Genomic DNA, 27,882 nt, shown 5'->3' with positions numbered 1-27,882 from the left:
CTCTGTCCCCCCCCGTGGTGGGGGTCCCGCGGTGGGCTCAGAGCAGGGTGATCTCGCTGGGCGGCAGCGTCAGCCTCTTCTCCCGGGCTCCCAGCAGCCGCTCCATGTGCGCGGCCACCACGCGGCACAGCTCCAGGCCCTGCCAAGGATTCAGGGGGACACACACACGCTGTTGGTGGCTGTGCCACCACGGCGGGACCCCCAGCAGGCAGGGGACACGCACACACACACACACACACACCCTTGGGTGTCTCCTACCTGCTCTAGCTGCAGCTGGGTGATGCCCTGGGCCAGGAGGTCGCCCAGCGTGATCTCCACGTAGGGGGAGCTGGACCCGGCCGTCGGCCGCTGCGTCCGTGTCGACTGGATCTCCTTCAGCGAGAACTTGGCGATGGGCTCCTGGAGGGGACAAGACAGGTGGCCCACAAGAGCCTGGAACCCCCCCGAGGGGACCGAGGACTGGAGCGGGGGCAGGATGGGGTGGCAGGGGGGGCTGCATCACTAGGACAAGGTGGGCACGGGCAGGCAGAGCTGGCCAACTGAGGCCAAACCTGGGGACACCATCCCCAACCATCATCCCACCACCTGCCTTCACATCTCACAGTGTCACCGGGGTCTGGCCCTGCAGCAGGACGGAGGGGGGGCTGGGTGGTACCCACGGGCCTCCGTGCCCCCCCCCAGCCCCTCCACCTACGTGGGTCTCCTTGCTGAGGAAGTTGAGGCCGTTCTGGTTGACGGCCAAGATGCAGGGTGAGATGATGGCGTTGTTGCTGCAGCTCTGGATGTAGAAGAAGGACGAGCCAAACATGGGGTAGGCACTCAGCAGCCCTGCGGGGCGGAGGACGGGGTCTCAGCACCTGCTGCCACCCCCTCCCGCCTGGACCCAAGGGTGGCTTGCACCCACAGGGGCTCTGCCAAGGGTCCCAGCCAGCCCCATGCCTGGCAGGAGCTGGGTCAGCTCCCAGAGCTTTGGGTGGCTTCAGGCTCTGAAGCAGGAGCAGCCAAGGGGTCCCATTGCAGCCTGCTGGGAAAGTGGGTGGCCAAGTGTGGGACCTGGGAGCAGCCTGCCCTGCCATCTCAGACCTGTCCCACCATGTCCACCACCCCCAGGCTCCACAAGGGACTGAGATCTGCCTGTCCCAGCCTCCCCACGGAGAAGCCACCCAGCAGCATCGCATCCCGGGCAGCATCTCATCTTTGGCAGCATCGCCTCCTGGGCAGCTTTGCATCCCCAGAAGCATCATGCCCCCCAGCAGCCTTTCCTCCCCAGCAGCATTGCATCTCCAGCAGCATTGACTCCTCATTAGCATTGTGTCCTCGTTAGGAAGACACAATCAGCATCGCATCGCCAGCAGCGTCACATCCCCGGCAGCCTTGCATCCTCATTAGGCTGTGTCCTCATTAGCACTGCATCCCTGGCAGCATCACCTCCCCTGCAGCCTCACCTCCCCGTTAGCATGGCTTCCCCCTTGGCATCCCCTCCCCATCCCGGTGGTCCCGTGCCCGCTCACCCAGGAACTGTGCCCTGGCCTGGTGGGCGCTGAGCGCCTGGGCTTGCTGCATGTGCTGGGTCACCATGTGGAGCCAGGACTGGGCTTTCAGCAGGCGGAAGAGCTGGGGGGGGACGTAGTCCTGCACCTCCCGCCTGCGGGGAACCGGAGGTCAGGGCCAAGCACCGGCCCTGGTGGGTCCTGCACCCCATGGGATGTCCCCCTCCCAGGCCCCCATGCCCCAGGTCGTACGCGGTGGGGACGTGGTGGCGGTCCTTGGCTCGGTGCTGGAGGGCGGCCAGCTTGGCCACCTGTGGGAAGTGCTGCTCTCCTGCCCTGGCAGGCGGCAGGATGGTGAACAGCCCCTTGAGGTAGTCGGGGAGCACCTGTGGGGAGGGGACAGAATGCAGGGACATGGCTTGGAGACAGGGAAGGGGGACAGGGAGGTGGCCACGGGGGAGCCGGGTGGGGTGGCCCCACCTGGTTGTAGTGCACGGTGACGTAGAGCTCGTTGTCGAACTTGAGGGGCTGGCTCCAGACCACGCGGCGGCACCAGAAGGTGTAGCTGGTGTCCCTGCGCTCCGTCTCGGCGGCCACGTCCAGGACATATTCCCGGCGGGTCAGCGGCCGCACGCTCTGCCCTGTGCCACCCCGGGAGCCTGAGCATGGCCACCCACCACGTGTGGCACCCACCAGCGGCACAGCCGTCCCCACCAGCCCCTCACCTCTGTCGGTCACCACGAAGAGGATGTATTCTTCAAAAGCCTCTGGGTGCTGCAGGCCCATCTCGTTGCACAGTTCCTCAATCACGTCCAGAGCCACCTGGGCATGGGGACAGGCAGATGGGATGCCACCACATCCCCCTGTCACGCTCTGGGCCACCAACGGGTCCTGCATTGAGGCCCATCCCATGTGGCTGCCCCACCAGCCCCTCACCTCTGTCGGTCACCACGAAGAGGATGTACTCGTCAAAAGCCTCTGGGTGCTGCAGGCCCATCTCGTTGCACAGTTCCTCAATCACGTCCAGAGCCACCTGGGCATGGGGACAGGCAGATGGGATGCCACCACATCCCCCTGTCACGCTCTGGGCCACCAACGGGTCCTGCATTGAGGCCCATCCCATGTGGCTGCCCTGGGAAGGGATGTCCCTTTCCCAAAAAACAAAGTCCCCCAGCTCAGGGACAGCTGAGGGGTGCAGCCCCACTACCTCGGGGTGCCCCCAACGCAGGGGTCACCACGAGCCTGGGTTGCACCAAGTCTCTTGTCCCCAAGCCTGTTGTCCTCTCCAACTCACCGAGCACGTCTTGATCTTGAGGTGCCTCTCGATGCCACCGGGCAGGAGGAAGAGCTGGCGCTTGGCACTGCGTCCAGCCTGCGTGGGGGGGACACAGTGGGGTGCAGGGGGGCCCTTTGCACAGCAGGACCGCAAAGGACACCCCAAATCCCCAAGCTATTCCACGGGGACCACCCCATGAGGATCATCCTGTATCTGGCCCGGGTGAGCCATTGTGCCCCCCACCCTGCATGCACGATTCCCCAAGCTATTCCACGGGGACCACCCCATGGACATTATCCTGTATCTGGCCCAGGTGAGCCATCGTGCCCCCCACCCCACATGCACAGAGCTGCATCCCTGCTGGGGACCCCTGAAAGCCCAGGGCACCTCCAAAGCAGTGCCCCTGGAGAGCAGCCCCCACAAAGGACTGGGCTCCCCACCCCAGCAAGGGGTCATCAGCTCAGCCCCAGGGCAGTGTCTGGGGGGAAGCGGATCCCAAACCCATGGTGGGGATCCCGAGCCCATGGGGGGATCCCAAACCTCCAGGGAGGATCTCAAGGTAACATCAGCCCTGCTCTGCGCCCCACGGGCACCCATTCTCACCACCATGGCCTTGAGCTCCATGCTGCTGGGGAAGAGGCTGCGGCCACCAAACTGCAGGGTCTTCCGCAGGTTTTGCTCACAGGCTTTGGCGATGCCTGGTGGGGAGGGGGACCAGCGTGAAGGATGGGGCAGAGCCACCTCTCCAGAGCCCCGTGACACCCCTGGGTGTCCTTCCCCGCCGTGTGCTGGGGGGGGGACACAGTGGGGTGCAGGGGGGCCCTTCGCACAGCACGACCGCAAAGGACACCCCAAATCCCCAAGCTATTCCACGGGGACCACCCCATGAGGATCATCCTGTATCTGGCCCGGGTGAGCCATTGTGCCCCCCACCCTGCATGCACGATTCCTGCTGGGGACCCCTGAAAGCCCAGGGCACCTCCAAAGCAGTGCCCCTGGAGAGCAGCCCCCACAAAGGACTGGGCTCCCCACCCCAGCAAGGGGTCATCAGCTCAGCCCCAGGGCAGTGTCTGGAGGGGGGCAGATCCCGAACCCATGGTGGGGATCCCGAGCCCATGGGGGGATCCCAAACCTCCAGGGAGGATCTCAAGGTGACATCAGCCCTGCTCTGTGCCCCACGGGTGCCCGTTCTCACCACCATGGCCTTGAGCTCCATGCTGCTGGGGAAGAGGCTGCGGCCACCAAACTGCAGGGTCTTCCGCAGGTTTTGCTCACAGGCTTTGGCGATGCCTGGTGGGGAGGGGGACCAGGGTGAAGGATGGGGCAGAGCCACCTCGCCAGAGCCCCATGACACCCCTGGGTGTCCTTCCCCACCGTGTGCTGGGTGTGCACAGCCCCTACCCTGGAAGGGCAGCTCCGGGTGCCTGCTGGCATCCTGCAGGAAGGCCAGGAGGAAGGGTTTGAGCACCTCAGAGCATTTGTAGTAGGCAGCGAGGATGTAGAGCAGCCTCCAGCCCTTCTGGCAGCTGTCCCTGCCGGGAAGAGCCAGGGTTGAGCCCCCAGGGAGGGCGAGGGTGCCCACAGCAGCTGCAATGGCACCCACCACCCCGAGGAGCAACGCAGCCCTCTGTGAGGTTGGGGTCCGCGGGTCTTCCCCCATGTTGGGCTTGCTCAGCCTGGTTGGGGACACAAGTGTCCCTTGAGCCAGACTATGCTGTCCCAGCTGGGGTAGATGCCACGGGTGCAGGGACTCACGGCTTGGAGCTGGTGTTGTTGGTGACCTGCTTGATGATCTGGCAGTACACCTCGTCCCGCAGGACCTCGTGCTCCGCGCACAGCTGGGGGACAGGCACGGCTCGCTCTGCGGCTGGGGACATCCCCTGTTGCCACCCTCCTCCTCAGGCCACCCCCCCAGGATTCACCGCCCCAAAGGGGGATTTACCTTGAGGACGGTGCAGATGGCATCCAGCTCCGTCTGCCCCCGCAGAGGGTGGTCACCCATGAACTTCATCACGGCTGGGGACGATAAAGCCACACAGTGACACAGCTCACCCTGTTCCTTCCCTTCCCCAGGCACATGCTCCACTGGGTGTGGGCAATATTCCAAGCGCTTGGGGCAACAGGACCAGGATCTAAACCCTTCCCAGGCCACCCCTTCTGCCCACCCCAGTGCTGCCCCCAGCCTCCTCCGAGCAGGACCAGGATCTAAACCCTTCCCAGGCCACCCCATCTGCCCACCCCAGTCCTGCCCCCAGCCTCCTCCAAAGATGGGGCTGGGGATGGTTGTGGTGCAGGGGGGGCAGGGTGTTTGTGTCCCCTTGCCTACCTTGGAAAGCCTCGGTGGCCAGTTTGCTGATGCCACCATCCACAAATTCGATGAGTGACTCCTGGATGGGGATCTGGAGGGGGAGAGGGTCAAGTCCCAAGAGCAGCCGGGGGAATGGGATTGGGGTGGCATTTGGGGTGCTTTTAAGCACACCAGGACTTTGGGAGGGACCCGCAGGTGACAGCAGAGCAGGGGCACCCCGAGGCACCCTGCTTCCCTGTACCTTGGTGAACGTCAGCATCTCCATCGCATCAGGCACATCCCTCTTTGTCCTTGTCCCGCAGGATTCCCTGGGAGAGGGACGAGGGAAGGGGTGAGCATGGGTGTCCCGATGGGATGGTTGTCCCCATCCCATCATCAGGCACTCACGTGGTCCCATGCCGCACTGCGCGGAAATACCGCCGGGCGAAGGCCAACATGGGGCAGGTCCCCACGGCGGCCCCCAGCCGCTCGCTGCCATCTCCCCCCAGACCCTCCACAAAGGTTGTGCTGGTGGGGGACACCTATGGAGAGGGACGGTGGGTGTCGGGGACACCATACCACACCAACACCGTGCTGGCAACAGCCCTGGGCCAGCACCCACCTCGGTTTTCCGGTCCAACTCCTGGGCCACAGCGGTGGAGGCCACGGCCACAGCCACAGCAGCCGAAGATGCCACCTTGCCCTGCTTGTCCCTGGGCTCCTCTTTCCTCTCCGCTGGCAAGTGGACGAAGTCAGGGGCTGCGACGGGCTGGACGTACTCGGTGGGGAAGAGCCCCGACCTGCCATAGATGGCCCCGAACTTCCACCCTGCACCGGGCAGATGGTGGGGATGGCCTCAGGACGGCAGCCCTGGGGGTGACCCCCAAAAAAAGCCTCTTTCCAGGGGGGCAGGATGTGAGTTTTGGGTGGAAACGGCTATGGTTTGGCATTGCTCAAGGTAATGGCACAGAGCAGAGGCCACTAAGCCCATCCCTCAGGGATGTGAGGGAGCACTCGGTGACACCCGGGGTGGGAGCTGCAGGGGAGCGTCCCCCTGCATCAGGTCAGTGCCAAAAAGACCCCAGACCATCCTGCTGGGGGGTGACAGAGGCAGGATCCTGCCCCGTGCCCCAGCCCCAGGAGGTGACGCAGCTCAGGGCAGTGTATGCACACTGGGGACATGCACAGGGACATCATGGCACCCACCAAAATCCTGGGTGCCTGTCTTCAGCTCCTCAAGGTACATCACCTTCTTGCGGACCACGCAGCCATAGTAGTGGTCTGCAGGGACATTATGGGGACACAGATTGTCACAGGATGCGAGGCCAGGGCACGGCCACCTCCAGGGCCAGTGAAACCATCAGTCCTGCTGCCCCCATGCCCCTCATTGAGGGTGTTTTGGCATGGGGGGTTGAGGGGGGGCCACTCACCTCTCTCGGGGCGCTCCAGAGGCTGCAGATGGATGATGTCCCCTTTGTGGAAGCTGAGCTGGCGCCCATCCTCTGGGCTGTAGTTCCTCACGGCCACCACATACTGGGAGTCCTGGGCACAGGGGGGGCTGGCACAGCCCATGCACACAAGCACACCGATGCACACCCACACACATCCACGCACACACGGCACAGGGGCTTCAACCACCCTTGGCTGCAGGACCACCCCAGGGTTCTCGTCTCAGCTATGGTCCCATTTGCAGGGTGCCCTCCGCTGCCCACCCCGGCCCCCCAAACACAGGCACACAGGCAGGGCTCAGCCCACAGGACGTGCCCTCAGCTGTCCCCCCCCAGCCCCAGGGTACCCCCCACCTTCCTGAGCTCCGTGATGAACTGGTCGACCATGGCTTTGACCTGGGAGGCTTTGGGGGAGAAGAGGATGAGCTTCTCGCTGCGCAGGTTGAACTCCAGCATGTTCCTGGACGGGGTGGTGACGAACAGCACATCGGCGTAGCTGGGGCAGGGCGAGGGGAGGCTGAAACACCCGGCACCCACAGCATCCATCCCACTCACCCACCCCAGCCACCCTGGCTTCTCACCCCTACCTGTACATCCGCAGCACCCGCAGCTGCTCCCCGGGGACGTTGGTGCCCTTCACCAGCCGCAGCAGCTTGATGCCGGTGTGGGACACAGCCAGGATCTGCACGCCTGTCCCCACGCTGCCCTGGGGGGCCGGGACGCTGCCCTCAGCCAGGGGCACAGGGCTGGAGTGTCCCCCACACCCACCCACCCCACGGCTGGACCCTCACCGTGGCTGGGAAGAGGCGTGAGAAATACACCTCGCAGCCGTCGCGGGCTGCAGCAATGATCTCCCTCTTGACGCTCTCGGTGGCCACGGGGCTGAAGGAGTCCAGCTTGTTTTCCGCTGCAGAGAGAAATACCCGCTGGTGAGTGTCCCCCCCTTCCCAGGGAGGATCCGGATGCAGGGTTCAAGGGGAGAGTGGGGACGCTCATAGAATCATAGAATGGTTAGGGTTGGAAGGAACCTCAAAGATCATCTAGTTCCAACCTCCCTGCCACGGGCAGGGACACTCCCACTAGAGCAGGTTGCTCAAGGCCACATCCAGCCTGGCCTTGAACACCTCCAGGGATGGGGCATCCACAACTTCCCTGGGCAACCTGTTCCAGTGTCTCACCACCCTCATAGTAAAAAATTTCTTCCTGAGTAAAAAATTTCTTTCATCCCCTTCCCCAGCCTGGCAGGACTGTGATAGAAAGACGGGACCCCCCAACTCCCCACCCTGGGCACCCCCTAACACAGCAATCCTTGCTGAGATCTGACACAACTCATCACTTTGTGGAGCACTAAGTCACAGGGGACTCGTTGCACTTGGAGGCAAAACTACCCTGGCTTTAAGCAGAGCCGGTTGTGACCTGGAGATGCCCAGGAGATGAGGATGGGCACCAGAATAACTGGGTTTGAGAGACCCCCGGGTGTGAGCCCCCCAGCCCGGGAGCAGTGGGATGCAGGGGTGTGGGTGAGGAATACCAAAGAGGGATTTCAAGCGGAGCCGCTCCTCCTGGCTGATCCGGATGCAGGTGTCAGAGAGCGTGTCGTTGAAGATCTGGGGAAAGGGGGTGAGGACCAGCAGGGCCGTGCAGGGGGAGCGATGTGCCCCCCAGCCCCTCTGCCCTGCACAGTCCCCTGTGGCTTGGGGCAGCCAAGGTGAGGGGATACCCCAGTTCCCAGGGACCCCCCGGGTGGGGGGCTTTAGGACCAGTTCGTTCCTCACCTGCCGGAAGATGAGGTCAAGCAGCAGTGGGTTGTTGATGCTGTCCTTGGGGTAGAAAACCTGCCAGGAGGGAGACCAGCACAGCATCACTGGTATCGCCCACCCCACAGGGGCTGGGGCTCAACGAAAAGCCTCCTTTATCCCCACAACACTTTGACACCACCTTGTCCTCCCGCCCCATCCCCGCACCTCCTTGCGGATGTATATTTTCCAGGGCACGTTGTGGTAGGTGTAGAAGTCCTCGCTGCAGCTCCGGTGCAGCTGGGTCTGGACCTGTTGCCCCTCGGATGGGAGCTCCCGCGAGACGAAGACTGCGAAGGGATGGAAAGCCCTGCACATCCCTGGGGGGTTGGGGGGGCACCACTAACAGCCCCTCTCCTTCTGGGGAAACTGAGGCAGGGAGCCCAGCTGTGGGGTGGGGAGGGTTTAGCCAGGCACGGGAGTTATCCCATGAGGATGCTGTGGAGCTAGACCCACGTCCAGCTGTATTAGGCATCACCTGGTGCCACCAGGGAGGATGAGGTGCCCCACTCTGCCCTGACCCCCCCAGGGGACAAGGTGCCCTGCGGTACCTGGGGGCCGGCTGGCCACCGGACGCCCCGATGGTGCTCGCAGTGGGTACCTGCCGCTGGTGACCGGCTTCACGGTGGCCACCACCTCCTTGGGGCCCTGCAAAGAGAGAGCAGGCTGCAGTCAGGGCCGGCGGCTCCCCCAGCCCCATGTGGGGGACACGGGGGCAGCCACATCCCTACCCCAGCCGCTGGTACCCGGGCTGCCGAGAGCTGCTCCTTCAGGATCTGCATGGCTTCCTCATGGGGGTCCAGCTTCTTCCCAAAGAGCTTGCTGTGGAGACAGCACCTTAAATTGCCTGCACCCCAGCATCACCTGTGTCTGGAATCACCTGCATCCCAGCATCACCTGCATCCCAGTATCACCTGTGTCTGGAATCACCTGCACCCCAGCATCACCTGTGCCTGGATTCACCTGCATCCCAGCATCACCTGCATCCCAGTATCACCTGTGTCTGGAATCACCTACATCCCAGCATCACCTGGACCCCAGCATCACCTGTGTCTGGATTCACCTGCATCCCAGCATCACCTGCACCCCAGGATCACCTGCATCCCAGCATCACCTGCATCTGGAATCACCTGCATCTGGAATCACCTGCATCCCAGCATCACCTATAACCCAACATCACCTATATCCCAACATCACCTGCACCCCAGGATCACCTGCATCCCAGCATCACCTGTGTCTGGAATCACTTGCATCCCAGCATCACCTGCACCCCAGAATCACTTGCATCCCAGTTTCACCTGCACCCCAGCATGACCCCCACCCCCAGCATCTCCTGCACCCCAGCAGGAGAAGCCCGGGTGTGTACCTGGGGGGCTGGGAGCCGCGTGGGGCCGGCTGACACTGCCGGATGATGTTGCGGATGTCGTGCGTGGGCCGAGGGAAGTGCTCCGAGTTGAGCCGGGAATGCCGGACCAGCTCACCCGGCCAGCGCCGGCCCACGGGTGCTGCGGGGCCAAGCAGGTGGCTCAGGGTGGGGGGATGGACATCACCCTCATGCGTGGGACCATGAGCCCCCATTACCCCCCTCATTGCACTGGGACCCCTTACCAGCTTTCTGCAAGTAGGGCCGGGGCTGTGGGGCACGGACCGGTGTCCCCTCCGCTGCTCTGCCCTACAAGGGACACTGCCGTGAGGATCCAGCATCCCCCCAGCTGTCTCCATCCCTAGGGAGCTGCCCAGGAGAACTGCCCCATAGCAGAGGTTGGGCAGGGCTCGACCTCTCCCAGCCACCCCCAACCCTGCCCCACTGACCGGGGGTCCAGGTGGCTGGTTGGCATCTGCCCGGTGCTGTGGGGACGGAGCTGGCTGTGGGCCTGTGACAGCGAAGGAGGAGAGCTCAACATCCTGCAGCCCCACACTGGGGATGTGGGGTGCTGGGTGCAGGGATGTCCCCACACCAGGGACCAGGTGGAGAAACTGAGGCAGGGAGCTGGGCTGGGATGCAGGAGCACTTCGGGTGCTCACCCCTCGGTTGACGTGTCTCCGTGGGCACTGGGGGTCCTCTCCGCTCATTGCCATTGCTGTCCCCCCCTCCTGTGCCACCTCCTCCCTTCATCCTCTGTGAGACAGCAGCTGGCTTCTCCAGCTCCTGGGGGGCAGGCATCAGGGGACAGATGCTAAACCACCTGCACCCCCAAAATGCTGGACCCTTTCTGCCTTGGGCAGGGGGATGCCCCTCTTACCCCATTGCCGTAGGAGAGCACAGGGTCAAAGAGGCTGTCCAGGTACCGGTCCAGACCCTTCTGGCTCCGGGGCTCCCCAAATTCCCCATCTGGTGGGGGATGAGGAAGGATGAGATGCCGGTGGCAGGGCTGCACTGGCACGGCAGGGCTTCACCAGCATGGCCCCACCAGTAGCTCCAGGGGGGGGCAAGGGGAAAAGGTGCCCTACCATGGGTGGGGTACGCCTCCGTGGATGGCAGTGTGGGGGCTTTCACGGCTGGAGGAGGAGGGACTTCATCCAAATCCAAGCCGTGTCCCAGCACCCTGCAGGGAGGGAGGATGTGCTCATCCCACTGGGTGCCAGACCCCTACCCAGGACCCTGACCCACGCCTCTGCCAGTGCCCATCCAGCCCAGTGTCACCATCTCCCCACCAGCCCTATGGTGGGGGACCCATCCCTGCCCGGGTACCTACGCCCGGCTGTCCCCGCCATGGCTCTCGGCCCCCTCCCATCCGATGAGGAAGCAGGACTTCTGCTTGGGGAAGCCCCGGAGCAGCTCGAGGTCAGAGATGAGGTCCAAGACATAGTCGTGGCCGGCCAGCTCAGCCCACTGGGCACCTGCCTTCATGGCCACGGACCAACCACGCCAGCCCTCCACCAGGCCCCTGCCAACAGGAGGACGTTGGGGATGGTGACGGACTGCCAGCAGTGCCCTGGCTCCATGGGGACAACCTGCCCACGAGCTGGGCATTCCACATCCTGAGGTCACCCGCAGTGACCCCAGGGTGATGCTGTGCCCCAAGCTTGCCCCGCTGGCTGGGGAGGTGCCCAAACTGGCAGGTACCTGTGCTTCAGGACATCCCCTGCCAGGTCCTCGCCCGTGCTCCAGGAGTGGATGGGGCAGGAGAACTGGTCGCCTGGGGAGGGATGGGCGGTGAGCAGGTCCCGCCGGTCACCTCCTGCCCGTGATGGTAGCAGGGTGGTCAAGTGGGGACCGACCCTCCCCACCTCCCCGTCCCCAGCCCCGCGCCGCCCCGCACCGTTGAAGCAGTGGAGGTCGAGCGCCATGCTGGCTTGCTGCCGGTTCGCCGTCCACTCCAGCAGCGAGGGCGGGAAGGCGCGGGCAGCCTCGGCACCCAGCTGCGACCGCGCCATGGCGTGCATCAGCTTGCGCTGGCACACCGGCTTGTAGCCAGCAAAGGCATAGTCAGAGACAAACCTGCAGGGAAGGGAAGATGCTGCAGGAGGGACCTGGGCAGCATCCCCAGACGGGTGCCAGGTTGGCCCACGGAGGGACTAAGAGCATCCCTAGGCACATGTGCCAGGCTGGCCAAAGGAGGAACCTCAGCATAATTCCTGGCCATGTGTGCCAGGCTGGCCCCAGGGACCACGGATGGACCTCAGAGCATCCCTAGAGGGATCCAGGCAGTGCCCCTGGATGTATGTGCCAGGCTGGTCCAAGAGATTTTGGAGGAACCTGACCACAATCCCTGGCCATGTGTGCCAGGCTGGCCCCAGGGACCACGGATGGACCTCAGAGCATTCCTAGAGGGATCCGGGCAGTGCTTCTGGATGTATGCTCCAGGCCGGTCCAAGGGATTCTGGAGGACCCTGACCACAGTCCCTGGCCATGTGTGCCAGGCTGGCCCCGAGGACCATGGAGGGATCTTAGAGCATCCCCAGCAGGACCTGGTTAGCATCTCTGGGCACATATGGCCCAAGGGATCTTGGAGGGACCTGGTAGGATCTGGGCAGCATGTGCCAGGCTGGTCTGGAGAGACCTAACAGTGTCCCCAGGCATGAGTACCAGGCTATCCCCGAGGGTCCCAGCCAGCCTCAGTCCCCATCCCCGTCCCCAGCCCAGGCTCACTTGAGAAGGTACTTGTCGAAGGCGGCGGAGGGGGGGAAGGCGCTGAGGCAGGCGGCCAACAGCAGCCAACCCCGCTCCTCGTTGTTGACGTTGGTGTTACGCCAGACCTGGTTGGCAGCTTGTGCCAGGAGCTCATCCCGCAGCCCTGGTACCGACAGCCCCTTCTGCACGATGTAGTTGCCGAAGAGGGTCTCCTGTGGGCCGCCCAGCCCCGGGTCCCCCATGAACCGTAGGATCTGCCACAGGGACAGTGAGGTCCTCCCTCTGGCCCCCGGGTAGGGAGTGGGCAGGGGACTGTGGTGCCAGATCCTGCACCTTCCCACCTACCAGCTGGAAGAGGCTGAGAGCCTCGTGGCACAGATCCTCATCCAGCCGGGTGAGGGGGGCTGCCAGGGGGGCCGTCAGCATCCCAAACGCTGGCTCCTGCGGTGACACCCGCACCCATGGCTACCCAGGCCCTGGGGACAGCCCCGTGCCTTGGGGGGCCAGCCCCATGGCGCTGAGCATGGCATTGATGCTGGATGGGGGCTATGGGGCTGTGAAGGGGCTGGGGCACAGGATGGGGCTGGCAGCCTCCCGGCAGCGGGACAGGGATGGGCTCAGGCTGTGCTGGCACAGGGACAGTGAGGTCCTCCCTCTGGCCCCCGGGTAGGGAGTGGGCAGGGGACTGTGGTGCCAGATCCTGCACCTTCCCACCTACCAGCTGGAAGAGGCTGAGAGCCTCGTGGCACAGATCCTCATCCAGCCGGGTGAGGGGGGCTGCCAGGGGGGCCGTCAGCATCCCAAACGCTGGCTCCTGCGGTGACACCCGCACCCATGGCTACCCAGGCCCTGGGGACAGCCCCGTGCCTTGGGGGGCCAGCCCCATGGCGCTGAGCATGGCATTGATGCTGGATGGGGGCTATGGGGCTGTGAAGGGGCTGGGGCACAGGATGGGGCTGGCAGCCTCCCGGCAGCGGGACAGGGATGGGCTCAGGCTGTGCTGGCACCACCAGAGATGCCAGCACCTCGGAGAGACTGGGAGCAGGATCTGGCCCTGGCGCTGTTGTTTGGGATGCTGGGGACGAAGAAAAATGCGGCAAAAATAGGGGTCGAGGAGGAGGAAGGGGACAAAGTGACTGGAGATGGGGTCGGGGTCCCGGGAGCAAAGCAACCTGGTCTCCCGCCCCAGCGTTTCCGAATCCGCCCCGCGCCGGGCATCCAGGAGGGCTTGGTGGGTCTCTCTCCGATAACCTCAGCGGGGTCCCCCCGGGCTCTGGAGACGACAGGAACCCAAGGGGAGGGAAGGAGGCGGCAGCCGGCTCCCCGCAGCACCGCCGCCGCCCCGGATCCGGCCCCTTCTCACACCCCGTGGCATCCCCGGGGGCCGAAGCCGGGGCAGAGCCCGGTGGGATGGTGCGGGGAGCCGCCGGGCAGAGCCGCCGTGGGGACCCTGAACCTAACTGCTCAGCCACGTCCAGGGCACCGAGGACTCCCCGAAAACCGGCTGCCCCCCCGGGCAGGCTCCCCGCCACCGGGCCACGGCGCCCACCTTACCTGGAAGTGGCCCCGCACGTACTTGGCCATGGGGTAGTCGTTGATGTCGAGCGGGAGGGTGAGCTTGGAGTCGGGCTTCAGCGCTGGCGGTGGCACCAGGACCACACAGCCGGCGTTCACCTCCCGGGAGGCTACGGCGCAGTGGGAAGCTATGGCACAACCACGGGGATGGGGACAAGGGGCTGGGAATGGGGCCAGTGGTGGTGCAGGACCCACTCACCTGCGGCAGCTTCCAGCAGCCCCATCAGCTCAGCTGGGATCTCCAGGTGGGTGACGTCCACCACCTCCCTCCTCGTCAGTTCCTGCCAGCCCAGCACAGGGATGTACCCACTCAGCACGCTGCTCCCTGCCCCAGCACCCATGGGTGCCCTGGCCAGCAGCACGGGGACGGGCGAGCACGTGGCAGGGTTGAAGGCACAGCAATATGGGTTGCACAGACATCACACATGGATGTTCCCCCCACCAATGCATGCCTGTGGCCCATTACCTGCTTCATCCTCTCCCTCTCCTCCTCCGCCCGCCGGCGGGCATCCTCCTTCCTCTGCAAGCAGAGCAGCCACACTGAGCCCCCACCAGCAGAGGTGGGGACAGTCCCCAGAGGCGGCGGGACCCCCCCAGGGTGCCATCACCCCCCGGAATCATCAGACTTTCACCCCAAAGAGGCATTGCCCATGCCCCACGGGGCATGGAGGACGTGATGGAGATGGGATCTGTGGGGCCTCAGGATCTGGGGGTGCCGCTGTTCCCTCTCCAGACCCACCACTGAACATGCAGCAGGATGGGAGCTGGTGCCTGGGACCCCCCTGGGATGTGTCAGCCCCCACCTCACCTTGAGGTACCGCCGGCGGTTCACGTAGATGTGCACCAGCGACCGGAATTTGATGAGCGTGTGCCGCATGCGCCGGTACCGCTGCCTGCAGGAGGGCACCCATCACGCTCTGCCACCCACCAGCACCCATCCGCCATCCCCCTGGGACCCCCACCTGGCCAAGTAGCCCCGTGCCCGGCTCTGCAGGAGGACGATCTTTCGGCGGAGGGAGCGGAAACGCTTCTTGATGAAGAAGGTGCGAGCGTAGCGCTGGAGCGTGAGGGCAGCCAGGTGATGGGCACGGGACCGCTTGCTCTCCAGCGCCTGGTACAGCTGCTCCTTAAGGAAGAGCTGGGAGGGAGGGTGATGTCATGAGTCCCCCACCTCAGCCACCCTCCCCAGGGCATCACCAGAGCCGAGACCACCATGGTACCTTGGTGACACCGACGTAGTACATGCTAGGGTTGACAGGGCAAAGGTTCCTCAGCATCTCCACACAGTTAGCCCCATTGGGAATGACGTTGGACCACATGTCAACAAGGCAGCGGTACCTGGGCAAGTCCACAACACCATCACCAGGGGGGACTCCGCCAGGACACCGCACAGACCATCCCTGTGGTGATGAGCACCGTGCCCGGGAAAGCAGCTCCTCCCAGTGCTGTGTGTCACAGCAGTGAGCTCCCAATGGGGGAGATCCCTAAGCCAAGCACTGCCCTACAAAATAGCTTTCTGGTGTCCCCTCAGTAGGATGGTGGCACCCAACCCACAGCCCCCAGGCACCTGTCGATGAAGACGAGGAAGGGGATGCGGATGGGGAAGCCCTCCTTGCGGATGCGGATGGTCTCCAGGATCCCCGAGTACCGCAGCTGGCTGCTGACCACGTCAGCCTCGAAGAGCCCCGGCTCCTGGGGGTGGGATGGGGAGAAACCTCAGTGGCTGTGCAGGCAGATCCCTGCCCACCGTGCTCCCGCCACACACCCCGTGCTGGCCAGGGCAGGCAGCATCAGCATCTCACCTTCTTGTTGTTGGGTTTGAGGCAGCGCACAAAGAAGGGGTTGCACCTGCGTTGGAGAAACCCCATCAGCAAGGGGGTAGAGGGGACAAAGCCAGCCTGGCCACCCCAGGCTCAGGTCTGGCTGTCACCCTGCTCCCAGAGCATGGTGTGGCTGCCTGCCCTGCCCACCCTGACCTCTCCATCTTCTCCACCAGCTCCAGGAGTGACTGCTGGAACCGGGCAGCCACAGTGGGAGCCTTGTACCGCCTTGTCCTGGTGCTGCTCCTCCTGATGAGGCTCCTCTGCCGGGCTAACACCTGGGCATGGCCGAAGAAGAGGTTGGCCACCACCTGGGGGAGATGGGAAGGGTTAGGGAGGAGAAAGGTGGCCAGGATGGTGCAAACTCCCCTGACTCCTCTTCCCAGCCCAGCCACTGCCTTTTTGCCTGGCCCTGAGCAAGTTGCATCCCCTATTTGTGGCTGGGTTTCCCAGATGGGGATGGAGAAGCACATGAGCAACCTGTATGCCCACCTGTGCCCATGCTTGAGGGGTCAAAGCACAGAAGACCCAGTGGAAAGAGGACATGGGGCAGATCTGGAGGCATCCTCTGCTCCTGGTCCCCCTGGGCTTCACCAGCCACAGGGGCACAGGCCTGGGGACATGAGAAGTGGTGTGTATGGAAGGGGGTTACCCATGCCCCATGTCCCTGCAGCTCTGCGGAGCCAAGGCCAGACAGGGTCCTACCTTGGTCCTACTGCTGATGAACAGGTCCAGCACATCCTGACGGACCTGGTCATAGTTTTTGTCCAAAAACTTGTGAACCTGGCAAAGAGCAAAACCTCATGGTGAGGAGTATGGAAGGAGCACCAAGCAGTGCCCCCAGCCAGACCCCCTGGGCTGGTCCTCATCCCCTGCTGTGGGATCAACCCCATAAACCTTCTCATTAACCCTCCTTAAAATTCTCGCTGGACATCCCACTGCCACACACCTGGTAGGTCACCTTCCCTGCATAGTGCTTGATGGTGAACTCAGGCAGTGGCATTTTGGGCTTGGTGTACAGTGGGTTCATCCCGTGGTGGTAGTGACACTTCTGGAGGAAGGTGTGGTCGGTGGCCTGGGGACAGAAGCAGTGGTGAGACATGGCTTGGGCTGTTCAGCAGTCTCAGGGGATGTATGGACCAGGATGGGGATGCCTGGACAACAGCCAGACCCCGCTCTCAGATCTGCCACCAAGCAACTACCCCCTGGGATGTGTCAGCCCCCACCTCACCTTGAGGTACCGCCGGCGGTTCACGTAGATGTGCACCAGCGACCGGAATTTGATGAGCGTGTGCCGCATGCGCCGGTACCGCTGCCTGCAGGAGGGCACCCATCACGCTCTGCCACCCACCAGCACCCATCCGCCATCCCCCTGGGACCCCCACCTGGCCAAGTAGCCCCGTGCCCGGCTCTGCAGGAGGACGATCTTTCGGCGGAGGGAGCGGAAACGCTTCTTGATGAAGAAGGTGCGAGCGTAGCGCTGGAGCGTGAGGGCAGCCAGGTGATGGGCACGGGACCGCTTGCTCTCCAGCGCCTGGTACAGCTGCTCCTTAAGGAAGAGCTGGGAGGGAGGGTGATGTCATGAGTCCCCCACCTCAGCCACCCTCCCCAGGGCATCACCAGAGCCGAGACCACCATGGTACCTTGGTGACACCGACGTAGTACATGCTAGGGTTGACAGGGCAAAGGTTCCTCAGCATCTCCACACAGTTAGCCCCATTGGGAATGACGTTGGACCACATGTCAACAAGGCAGCGGTACCTGGGCAAGTCCACAACACCATCACCAGGGGGGACTCCGCCAGGACACCGCACAGACCATCCCTGTGGTGATGAGCACCGTGCCCGGGAAAGCAGCTCCTCCCAGTGCTGTGTGTCACAGCAGTGAGCTCCCAATGGGGGAGATCCCTAAGCCAAGCACTGCCCTACAAAATAGCTTTCTGGTGTCCCCTCAGTAGGATGGTGGCACCCAACCCACAGCCCCCAGGCACCTGTCGATGAAGACGAGGAAGGGGATGCGGATGGGGAAGCCCTCCTTGCGGATGCGGATGGTCTCCAGGATCCCCGAGTACCGCAGCTGGCTGCTGACCACGTCAGCCTCGAAGAGCCCCGGCTCCTGGGGGTGGGATGGGGAGAAACCTCAGTGGCTGTGCAGGCAGATCCCTGCCCACCGTGCTCCCGCCACACACCCCGTGCTGGCCAGGGCAGGCAGCATCAGCATCTCACCTTCTTGTTGTTGGGTTTGAGGCAGCGCACGAAGAAGGGGTTGCACCTGCATTGGAGAAACCCCGTCAGCAAGGGGGTAGAGGGGACAAAGCCAGCCTGGCCACCCCAGGCTCAGGTCTGGCTGTCACCCTGCTCCCAGAGCATGGTGTGGCTGCCTGCCCTGCCCACCCTGACCTCTCCATCTTCTCCACCAGCTCCAGGAGTGACTGCTGGAACCGGGCAGCCACAGTGGGAGCCTTGTACCGCCTTGTCCTGGTGCTGCTCCTCCTGATGAGGCTCCTCTGCCGGGCTAACACCTGGGCATGGCCGAAGAAGAGGTTGGCCACCACCTGGGGGAGATGGGAAGGGTTAGGGAGGAGAAAGGTGGCCAGGATGGTGCAAACTCCCCTGACTCCTCTTCCCAGCCCAGCCACTGCCTTTTTGCCTGGCCCTGAGCAAGTTGCATCCCCTATTTGTGGCTGGGTTTCCCAGATGGGGATGGAGAAGCACATGAGCAACCTGTATGCCCACCTGTGCCCATGCTTGAGGGGTCAAAGCACAGAAGACCCAGTGGAAAGAGGACATGGGGCAGATCTGGAGGCATCCTCTGCTCCTGGTCCCCCTGGGCTTCACCAGCCACAGGGGCACAGGCTTGGGGACATGAGAAGTGGTGTGTATGGAAGGGGGTTACCCATGCCCCATGTCCCTGCAGCACTGCGGAGCCAGGGCCAGGCAGGGTCCTACCTTGGTCCTACTGCTGATGAACAGGTCCAGCACATCCTGACGGACCTGGTCATAGTTTTTGTCCAGAAACTTGTGAACCTGGCAAAGAGCAAAACCTCATGGTGAGGAGTATGGAAGGAGCACCAAGCAGTGCCCCCAGCCAGACCCCCTGGGCTGGTCCTCATCCCCTGCTGTGGGATCAACCCCATAAACCTTCTCATTAACCCTCCTTAAAATTCTCGCGGGGCATCCCACTGCTACACACCTGGTAGGTCACCTTCCCTGCATAGTGCTTGATGGTGAACTCAGGCAGTGGCATTTTGGGCTTGGTGTACAGTGGGTTCATCCCGTGGTGGTAGTGACACTTCTGGAGGAAGGTGTGGTCGGTGGCCTGGGGACAGAAGCAGTGGTGAGACATGGCTTGGGCTGTTCAGCAGTCTCAGGGGATGTATGGACCAGGATGGGGATGCCTGGACAACAGCCAGACCCCGCTCTCAGATCTGCCACCAAGCAACTACACAGACATGGGCATCTGCTGCTCTGTGCCTCAGTTTCCCCATCAGCAGAGAGGGCACAACCACCCTTCCCTCTTTTATAGGGAAGATGGGAGGGGTTTTTCAGTAATTCCTGCAAAAGCAAGTCCTCTAGGAGAAGTTTCTCCAGTGGCACAGACCTGGAACCTCTCAGAGCTTGTCCAGCCCTCATAAACCCAAGAGTTCTCCCGGGTTCTCCAGGACAGCCCAACAGCAGAGCAGCCCTGGGCCATGGTGTCACCCTGGGCACAGTGGCCACCTGGTGCTGCCATCCTTGCCAACTGGGCAGCCCCTCACCTGGGGGAAGCAGCTCTGGTCATCAAGGATCCGTAGGATGCCATAGGGTTTCTGGGAGATGAGGTCAATGCAGGGCTGGTTGTCACTGAAGGGGATCTCTTTCCACTCGATCTGCTCCCGGATATACTCTTCCTGCAGTGCCAGCACTCGGTCAGCCCCACACCTCCAGCCCCATGGTGATGCTTGGCATGAGCCAGAGCCCAGCACCCCTCACTGGCCCCACCTGCTCCTCCTGGAAGACGATCTTGTTGAAGAAGAACTGCAGGTACTCGTTAGCATAGTTGATGCACAATTGCTCAAAGCTGTTGAAGTTGAGGTCCTGCAAGAAGGAAGGTCAACAGCACCTGAGACCCCACAGCCCCGGGGCTGGTGGCCGGGGGGATGGAGCCAGGATGGATCCTGCTCACCTCGAAGCCGTAGATGTCCAGGATGGCAATGGAGAGGGCCTCCTGCCGCGGGTACACCCGCTTGTTGATGCGGTCTGTGAGCCAGCCGAAGAGCAGGGAGTAGAGAGTCTTGGCAATGGCATCCCTGGGGAGGGGGCAGATGAGCAGAGCACTGGAGCTCTGGCATGACATGGCATGGCACACATCCCACCACCCTGGCCACCACCCATCACGGCCTCACTTCGTGCAGAGGGCAGCCCCAGAGGCTGCAGTTTTAATCACTGGAGAGCCTACTTGCATGGGGGGACTCGACTGTCCCCTTTCTCAGCCTGGCATCTCACCTCCTGCCCCATCCCCAGGGGCCAGACACCCCCATGTCCCCACACAGCACAGTTCCCCGCTCCTTCTACCTGGCATCCACGGCACTTTCGACAGTCAGGGGGGTAAAAATCTTCTCCCGCTGCGTTTCCTGGTTTGGGTGCACAAAACCAATATCATGACAGAGTTTTACCAAGACCAGTCACGGTCCCCAGGGACCAGGGATGCCCCCTCCCTGCCTGTGTCCCCATCCCGCACTCACCGTCACCTTGAAGGTGATGGCCTTCTGCAGTCCCTCAGGGGAGACCTGCAGCAGCTCGGCCACCGTCCGGATCTCCGTGGCACTCACCACCGTGGCAATCTCCTGGCAGTCAGTCTGTGGGACACGGTGAGGTGGTGGGATGCGGTGACACCCCACACACACCTTTGCCGCATCCCAAATCGAGCCCAAGGAGCACAGCTTGGCTCCCCTGGGGGTACCTCGTATTTTTCGAAGTAGACGTTGCCCAGGTGGAGGACGGAGGAGAGGATGCGGAAGATGCTGTTCTGCTCCTCCACGCTGAAGCTCAGCACCTCCATGGTGTTGAGCAGCCGACGGAAATCCTCTGCATCATCCTTGCCCGGGATCTCGCAGTTCCCACCCTGGCATGGACCCCTCGGTGCCATCAGTGGGTCCCGAAGACAGCACCCAGGGGTGGGGATGAAGGTGACACCCTGCCCTGAGCACCCTCCCCATCTGCACACCCAATCCAGGAGGACTCAGGAACTCACTGGCACCCCGAGCTTGGCCAACCCCCCAAAAAAACGGGTGTGGGGTGGGGGTCATGCAGGGGGCACGCTACCTGGTTCAGGTAGTAGTAGGTCTCGGCGCCCTGCAGGCAGTACCGCTGCCGCTGCTGGGTGGGCAGCCCTGCCAGCATCTCATAGAAGATGTGGTAGTTGCGCTCGGTCTTGGCCTGGGGAGCAGAGGACCATTCTGGGGTAGGGGCTGGTGGGGGGGATGATGTGGGGAGGGGAGAAGAGCTGGGGACCCCCTCGCCACCCACCTGGAAGACCACACGGGACTTCTCCAGCAGGTACTGGGAGGTTATGGCACCGCAGATCAAGCCGCTGCAGGGATGAGAGCGGGCACTCGGGTGGCAACCTCAGCCAAGGTTTGTCCCCAAAAGCATCCCCGTGTGCATCCCACCCCAGAGCTGTGGGACAGGGGAGGGACACAGGGTCTGGGGCAGGCCACGCAGGAGTGTTGCTCAACATTACTTACTCCTCCAGAAAGATCTCCACAAACTTCCCAAACCTGCTGGAATTGTCATTCCTCACGGTTTTGGCGTTGCCGAAGGATTCCAGCAAGGGGGTCGCCTCCAGGATCTGCCACGGTAATGGGGAGAGCCACGGGGTCAGCCCAGGCACCCCAACATACTGCAGGCTGTCCCCATGGCTAAGGGACCCCTCTTGTCACCCTGCCGCTCATGCTGTGCTCCCTGCCACCTCCTGCCCTGTGCAGAAGCCCATGGGCTGCACCAGGATACAGGAGAGCACAAGGACCCCATGCACATGCATGCACCAAGCTCCTGCTGTCCATCCCTGCTGTCCCCCCACCACTGGGGTGACATGGCAGAGATGCCACCACGATGCTCAGTCCCTTTGAACCTCCCCAGCCCATGTGACCTCCCCATTACCTCTATCTGCCGTGGTCCAGATGGAAGCATGGGGACAAGGAGAGAGCAGCAGAGCCATGAGCAATGGAGCGGAGGAGAACACAGGGAAGTGGGACAAGGGGATGGGGACAGGGATGTCCCCCGGGGCAGCACCCTACCTGCGGGGTAGTGCTGCGTTTCTGGCTGACGGCTGCCAGGTAGCGCAGGATGAGCTTGGTGGCTTCGGTCTTCCCCGAGCCGCTCTCCCCACTGAAACGCAGAGAAGGGGCACAGCCGGGGCCATCACCAGCTGAGCAGGGAGCCAGAGGGGTGTGCCCATCCTAAACCCACCCAGCACCCCAAACCCAGTAGCACCCATTGGCCCCGGGGATGGGTCAGGCTGATGGCATCATCCTGCAACCGTTAATTATGGCAGCGCTGATGAGGGGCCATCCCGGGGAGGGGGGGCTGTGCTGGGGAAGAGCTGTGTCCCACCTGATGACGATACACTGGTTGTGTTTGGCATCCATCACTTTGGAGTAGGCGACGTTCGCGATGGCAAAGAGGTGCCTGAGGGGAGAGGAAAGCAGAGGTGGGGGGTGCAGTGCCACCTCATCCCACCATGGGGACCCCCACTGCACCCCAAGCATCCCCATGCATGGACACAGATGCTCCAGCACCCTGTGACCGAGTGTCCTCAGAGCCATGGGACTACCCAGCCTGGACCCTGTTGTTAAGGGGGGGTTAAGGTGTGGGTAGGGGTGTCCCTGTCCCCACAGGGTGTTCGGGGACACCCAGGTACTCACGGTGGGTTCTCTCCCAGCGCTCTGCCTTCGTACTGCAGCACCTGCTCTGTCCCGTAGATGTTGTAGAGCCGGTAGGGGTTCACCGACACCAGGATGCTGCCAATGTAGGTCTGTGGGAGAGTGAAGTTTGGGGCTACGAGGGCTTGGAGAGCGATGACCCCCCTGAAGAACCCACACCCAGGGTCTTCAGGGGACGCTGTGTGCCCCTAAGCTTACGTAGATGAGCTGCCGTTCAAACCGTGTCCGGATATTGCTCAGCACCGCGGCCTCCTGGAGGTCCCTAGAGTGAAGCAGAGGCTGTGTTAGGGGTGGTGATGGGACAGGAGGTGTCTGCTGCCCCCCAGCATGTCCCCAGTGTCCCCAGGCTGGAGTAGACCCTGTGTTGGGATGGGATGGGATGGAGTGGGGAGCAGTGGGAGATGTGGGGTGCATGGTGAGGGGTGTTTACAGCCCTGTTGGCTCCCGCGGCACTGGGTCACAGCGTGTGGAGAAGGGGATGGGGACACTCACTCCAGCTGGGTCATGTCCTCCAGCCCGTCCTCTTCCTGAGCCTCCTGGTACCGCACGATGGGCAGGCTGCACAGTGACTGCATCTGCATGGAGCAACCCAGCCCGGCTCCGTCACAGCAAGGCTGTGCCAACCCCGTCCGGTGTCCCACCCTGTCACTGCCACCACCCCAAAACCAGCATCTGTGACCCCAAACCATAAAGCCTGCAGCCAGCGATGGCAGGGACAGGAGCAAGCATCCCATAGCACCGAAACAGGTCCCCCAACAAGAGTGTCACAAGTTGAGGGAGAGCAGCAGCAGCAGTAGAAATGGGGACATGGGGACACCAAGACATCCCTGTTGCAGGAAAGGCTGTTCCTGGAGACCCCTGGTCCCACTCACCATGGACAGGCAGGAACAGGCAGAGGCAGCTCTGCCACCCCCACCACAACACCCCGAGGTTCACCCAAACCCCCCCGGGGGCTGCAAAGTGCAGGTGACAGAGACCCCCAGGCAGGGTGGCACCTCCAGGGGAGATGATGGATGGGGGCTGCAGTGGTGGCTGAGCCGGGGGGCTGGGGGCTGCTCCCCACGGCCATGTGGGGCAGGTGACACACAGGAGGCCATGCTGGCAGCCGGCCAGGTGACAGGCAGAAAGCGGACACCCGCCAGGTCAGCGTGTCACCTGCACCCATCCCAGCTGGAGATCAGGTCTCAGCATTTCCATACGAAGAGTCAAGTATCCCCAAGGGGGCCATGCACGGGGGGGGACACACAACAGGCAATGACCACCCCCTCTCCAGCCTGGTCCCTCACAGCAGGACCCCTGCCAGCACCCAGCGTCCCCATAACCCCCCATCCTGGCCACTGAAACCCCCCGGCTCTGGTGGCTTCATGCCCCAGTGAGCTGGTAGCTCAACATCCCATCCCGGGTCCCTCCAGCTGCTGGCTTGCCCCCACCCCCAGCTCCATCCCACTGCCGGCACCCACAGTGGGCTCCCCACCGGCGTTACCTTGGTGCGCCAGGGCTGCTTGGTGCCCAGGTAGCCAGCTGCCCAGGGGTGCCTGTCCCTCCAGCCGCCCGCCGGCGAGCGCTGGCTCAGGTATCGGGCGATGTTGGCTCCCCGCTGGCTCGCCCACCGGCGGCCGCGCTGGCTGGGCTGCCGGAGGAGACCCTGCTCGGCCGTCCAGGCGTCGGGCATCTCCCGCACCCGCACGACGTGCTGCGTGGACCAGTGCTGCTTGTACATGCGGGATGCCCGGCGGAAGGAGCCCAACCTCTGCACCTGCGGCGTCACCACCGCATAGCGCCCCGCGCCCTCCTCCCCGGCCGCCCCGTCACCCTCCATGCCCTCCGCCAGCCCCGGGGTACGGGCACCGCGGCGGAGGGCGGCCGGTGAGCCGGGGGCTCGGCTGTGGGGTGCCGGGAAAGCAGCGCGACGCTGGGGTGAGGGGCTGCGGTCCCCACGTTGGGAGGAGGAGGTGACAGGGCGGCCAGTGTCGGGCCATGCCCGGTGACCCGCCGGTGGGCTCGGTGATCTGCGGGTGCTCCTGTCCCGCCAGGATGGGCGCTGGGGCAAGGAGGGCAAGCAGGAGGAGGGACGGCGGGTGGGCGGTGAGGACGGAGGGGCTTTGGCGGGGGCCATGCTCTCCACGAGCAGCGACGCCAGGGATTGCCCCACAGAGCGCCCTGGGGAGGGGGTGCGGGCCCCCACTTCAGCCGGAGTTGGCCTCGCCGTGGGGGAGCGGGGGGCCATCCCGGCAAGGGGCTGCCCGATGCGCTGGATGAAGCTTTTGGGGGTGCTGGGAGCAGGGTTGGGAGGTGGGGGCACCCCGGCGAGACCCCGTGCGGGACCTTGCCAGGGGGGCAAATCCGCATCCCAGGAGGGGCCGGGGGGGCTGAGGCGGCGGCTGCCGGGGCGAGAGGTGGGTGCCAGGAAAGGGGTCCTCTGCAGCGGCTTCACTGCCTTGGTGGGGGGCTCGGGAAGCCGGGACCAGGCTTGTGGGAGTGGCAGCCCTGGGGGGCTGCTCCGCCGCGACGGCCGTGGGGACAGAGGTCTCCCTGACCCCCCCACGGGGACCCCCAAACGCCTCCCCGCCACTGGCCCCGGTGAGCGGGGGGCAGCTGATGGTGGGGTGGGGGGCTCAGGACTGAACCGCCGGAGGCTGGCCCCGAGGGAGGGGGATCGCCGTGGCCCCTCACCCTGCACGCTGCCGGGGGGCTGCTGGGATGGCGGCGGTGACGGGGAGCGCCCGGGGTTGGCGAAGGGGTTACGGAGCGACAGCCGCCGCACAGCCCCCGCCTCTCGGGGAGGGGGCTGTCCCCAGGGCCCCGCCGTTGAGGAAGGGTCCCTGGCTGAAAATGATCGCACTGGGGGGTCCCGGCCCCCCGAGCCGGCGCTCTCCATCCCCTCCAGCCTGCGGCTGGAGCGTCTGTAGGAGGGCTGGGGGTTGTGGGGGTCCCGAAATCCCCCTGCCCCCCGAGGCAGGCGGCTGGGGGGCTGCGAGAGGGAACGCTGGAGGAACTGCCCCAGGGGGCTCCCGCACGCCCGCGCTGCTGAAACCCGCCGTCCTGGGGGTGCCGGGGGGCTGGGGGCTGCCGGTGGTGGAGGTGGCTCATACTCATCGTAGTCGTCCTCGTCACGGGCGGTGGGCAGGTGGGGAGATGGCAGGAGGGGGACATCCAGGCGGTCCCTGCCGAAGAGCTTGACCTGTGGCCGGGGGAAGAGCCTGAATTTCCTATTGAGGGAGAGCTTGGAGGAGAGCGTCTCCCGCATGCCCCGGAGCGAGGAGGTGCTGAGGATGGAGAAGGGATACTCCCCGTCCTCCTCCTCCTCTTCCTCCCACTCCTCGGGCTCTTCGGCCTCAGCAATCTCCTCCAGGCCCAGGGCGTAGGGGTTGCAGGAGGACTGGGCGTGCGGCGCCCACCCCCCCTCGCTGTACTGGATGCGATGCTCAGGGTATTCACCCCCCAGGTACCCTCCAGCGAGGGGCTCCCCGAAGTCCTCGTAGGCGTCCCCTCCATAGCCAAAGGGCCTCGCCACCTCCTCGCCGTACTCTGGGTCGCTGCTGTAAGGGTCGTAGAGGGCCAGGGGGGACCTGCCTCCAAATGCTCCCTCATCCTCGAGCTCCGCGTAGCCATAGGGGTGCCCTGGTGGGTCACCCTCCTCCCAAAACCCGCCGTAGAAGCCATAGTCTTCATCTGCCTCGTAGCCAGGGTAGTCGGCATAAGGGCTTGGCACCGTGTCCTCGAAGCCGTACCCTGCAGGGTAGGCTGGGTTTTGGATGTAGCCTTCCTCCTCCTCAGCATAGCCATGCCGGGGGCCGTAGGCTCCATCGTCTTCCTCAGCGTAGCCACGCCAGGGCCCATAGGCTCCATCCTCCTCAGCATAGCCATGCTGGGGGCCGTAGGCGCCATCTTCCTTCTTGGCGTAGCCGCGGCGGGAGCCGTAGGCTCCATCCTCCTCCTTGGCGTAGCCTCGCCGGCGGCTGTAGGCTCCATCCTCCTCCTCGGCCCACCCGTAGCGTGGCACTGGCATCTCCGCGGGCGCGCGCTGGGAGCGCCGCCGGGACGGGCGCCGCACCATGCTGCCCTGCCTCTCCTGGACGTGCCCTGTGGCGCTGGGGGCCGACAGCCCGCCGCCGCCGGGGATCCGCTTCATGTTGGCCCGGTGCCTGAGGATCTCGTCTTCCGCGGGGAAGGGCAGCTTCCTGGCACCGATACGGGTGAGCCAGGCTGTGTCGGCCGCCCGGCTGCCCCCCACCAGCCGCCCGCGCCGGGAGAGGACCTTCCTGGCCAGCCAACCCGTGGCGGCGGCCGCCTTGCTCAACACCTGTGCCCGTGGCTTGAATTTCCTTTCCGGGCGCCGGCGGAAGAGGGACGCGCTGTCCTCGGCCACCTGCCCGCCCCGCCGTAGCAGCAGGAAGGACGGCTTGGCCGGCGGGGTGGTGCTGGCTGCCTCCTTCCTCTTCTTGCCCACGTGCTTGAAGCGGACCATCAGGTTGGAGGTGGACTTGAGCACCGCCTTCTTCTTCTTCTTCTTCTTCTTCTTGGTGCTGTGCTTCTGCAGCCCCCAGAAGAAGCGGGACGTGTTCTTGAACTGCCCCTTCTTGGGCCGCCGCAGCCCCAGCTTCTTGAAGCCCATGAAGAGCTTGGAGGTGCTGCGGAGGCTCCGCTTCACCCGGGCCTTCGGCGCCGCTGCCACCGCCGCCTCCTCCTCCTCAGTCAGGCCAGGCTCTGCGGATGCTTTGGGCTGACCCTTGGCCTCCGCACCCTTGGCCCCTTTCTTCTTCTTGGCATTGTCAGTTGCCAGCCCAATCGCCAACTTGGAGGTGCCCTTCAGGTTCTTCTTGGTCTGCGCGGCATCGCTCTCACCCTCTTCCTCTTCCGTCTCCGCCTGCGCCTTCTTCCCCCGGCCCGGCTTCTTCATCCCCACCCCTTTGAGCATCCCCTTCTTCTCCTTCCCCTTCCCCTTCTTGGGCTCCTCCACAGCCGCCTCTTCCTCATCCTTCTCCTTCTCATCCTTCTCCTTCTCCTTCTCATCCTTCTCCTCCTCCACCACCTCCGTCTCCTCGCTCTCCTCTGCCTTCAGCAGTTCCGTGTCCGAGGTCTCCTCCGTCTCGCTGGGCGCATCCTTCTTGCCCTTCTTCCCTTTCCCTTTGCCCCCCGCATCCTTTTTGGGCTCCCCCTTCTTGCCAACCATCCCGGTGGTGGCGGGCACTC

General features: G+C 64.0%; 1 protein-coding gene across 1 annotated transcript; it reads right to left on the bottom strand.

The window, feature by feature from the left end:
* MYO15A (myosin XVA) lies at positions 1 to 27,862 on the bottom strand. The gene is made up of 74 exons (XM_014936166.1): positions 27,722 to 27,862; positions 26,007 to 27,640; positions 24,173 to 25,955; positions 23,182 to 23,264; positions 22,888 to 22,951; positions 22,672 to 22,781; positions 22,361 to 22,435; positions 22,045 to 22,135; positions 21,908 to 21,913; positions 21,493 to 21,596; positions 21,275 to 21,338; positions 21,071 to 21,184; positions 20,709 to 20,870; positions 20,491 to 20,604; positions 20,321 to 20,379; positions 19,932 to 20,055; positions 19,748 to 19,843; positions 19,525 to 19,656; positions 18,960 to 19,085; positions 18,716 to 18,793; positions 18,167 to 18,321; positions 17,993 to 18,038; positions 17,758 to 17,882; positions 17,411 to 17,528; positions 17,153 to 17,328; positions 16,999 to 17,083; positions 16,717 to 16,842; positions 16,473 to 16,550; positions 15,993 to 16,078; positions 15,750 to 15,795; positions 15,515 to 15,639; positions 15,168 to 15,285; positions 14,910 to 15,085; positions 14,756 to 14,840; positions 14,414 to 14,467; positions 14,147 to 14,228; positions 13,927 to 14,057; positions 13,091 to 13,186; positions 12,391 to 12,626; positions 11,561 to 11,739; positions 11,365 to 11,437; positions 10,994 to 11,185; positions 10,749 to 10,843; positions 10,541 to 10,629; positions 10,323 to 10,446; positions 10,110 to 10,171; positions 9,906 to 9,969; positions 9,664 to 9,802; positions 9,044 to 9,119; positions 8,849 to 8,945; positions 8,466 to 8,587; positions 8,277 to 8,336; positions 8,033 to 8,108; positions 7,293 to 7,408; positions 7,089 to 7,207; positions 6,856 to 6,997; positions 6,484 to 6,595; positions 6,260 to 6,334; positions 5,676 to 5,881; positions 5,462 to 5,595; positions 5,316 to 5,382; positions 5,093 to 5,165; positions 4,709 to 4,782; positions 4,522 to 4,604; positions 4,168 to 4,298; positions 3,962 to 4,056; positions 2,785 to 2,862; positions 2,427 to 2,523; positions 1,971 to 2,131; positions 1,743 to 1,876; positions 1,512 to 1,645; positions 695 to 828; positions 259 to 399; positions 1 to 139 (listed from the first exon to the last, which is right to left on the bottom strand). The coding sequence occupies exons 1-74, from the start codon at positions 27,860 to 27,862 to the stop codon at positions 38 to 40; spliced, it is 11,160 nt and encodes a 3,719-aa protein (XP_014791652.1). The 3' UTR covers positions 1 to 37.
* Positions 27,863 to 27,882: the final 20 nt, after the last annotated feature.

The sequence above is a fragment of the Calidris pugnax genome, unplaced genomic scaffold (genome assembly GCF_001431845.1).
Source record: "Calidris pugnax isolate Ruff unplaced genomic scaffold, ASM143184v1 scaffold17, whole genome shotgun sequence".
Taxonomy (NCBI): Eukaryota; Metazoa; Chordata; class Aves; order Charadriiformes; family Scolopacidae; genus Calidris; species Calidris pugnax.
This window is presented reverse-complemented; position numbering and strand designations above follow the sequence as displayed.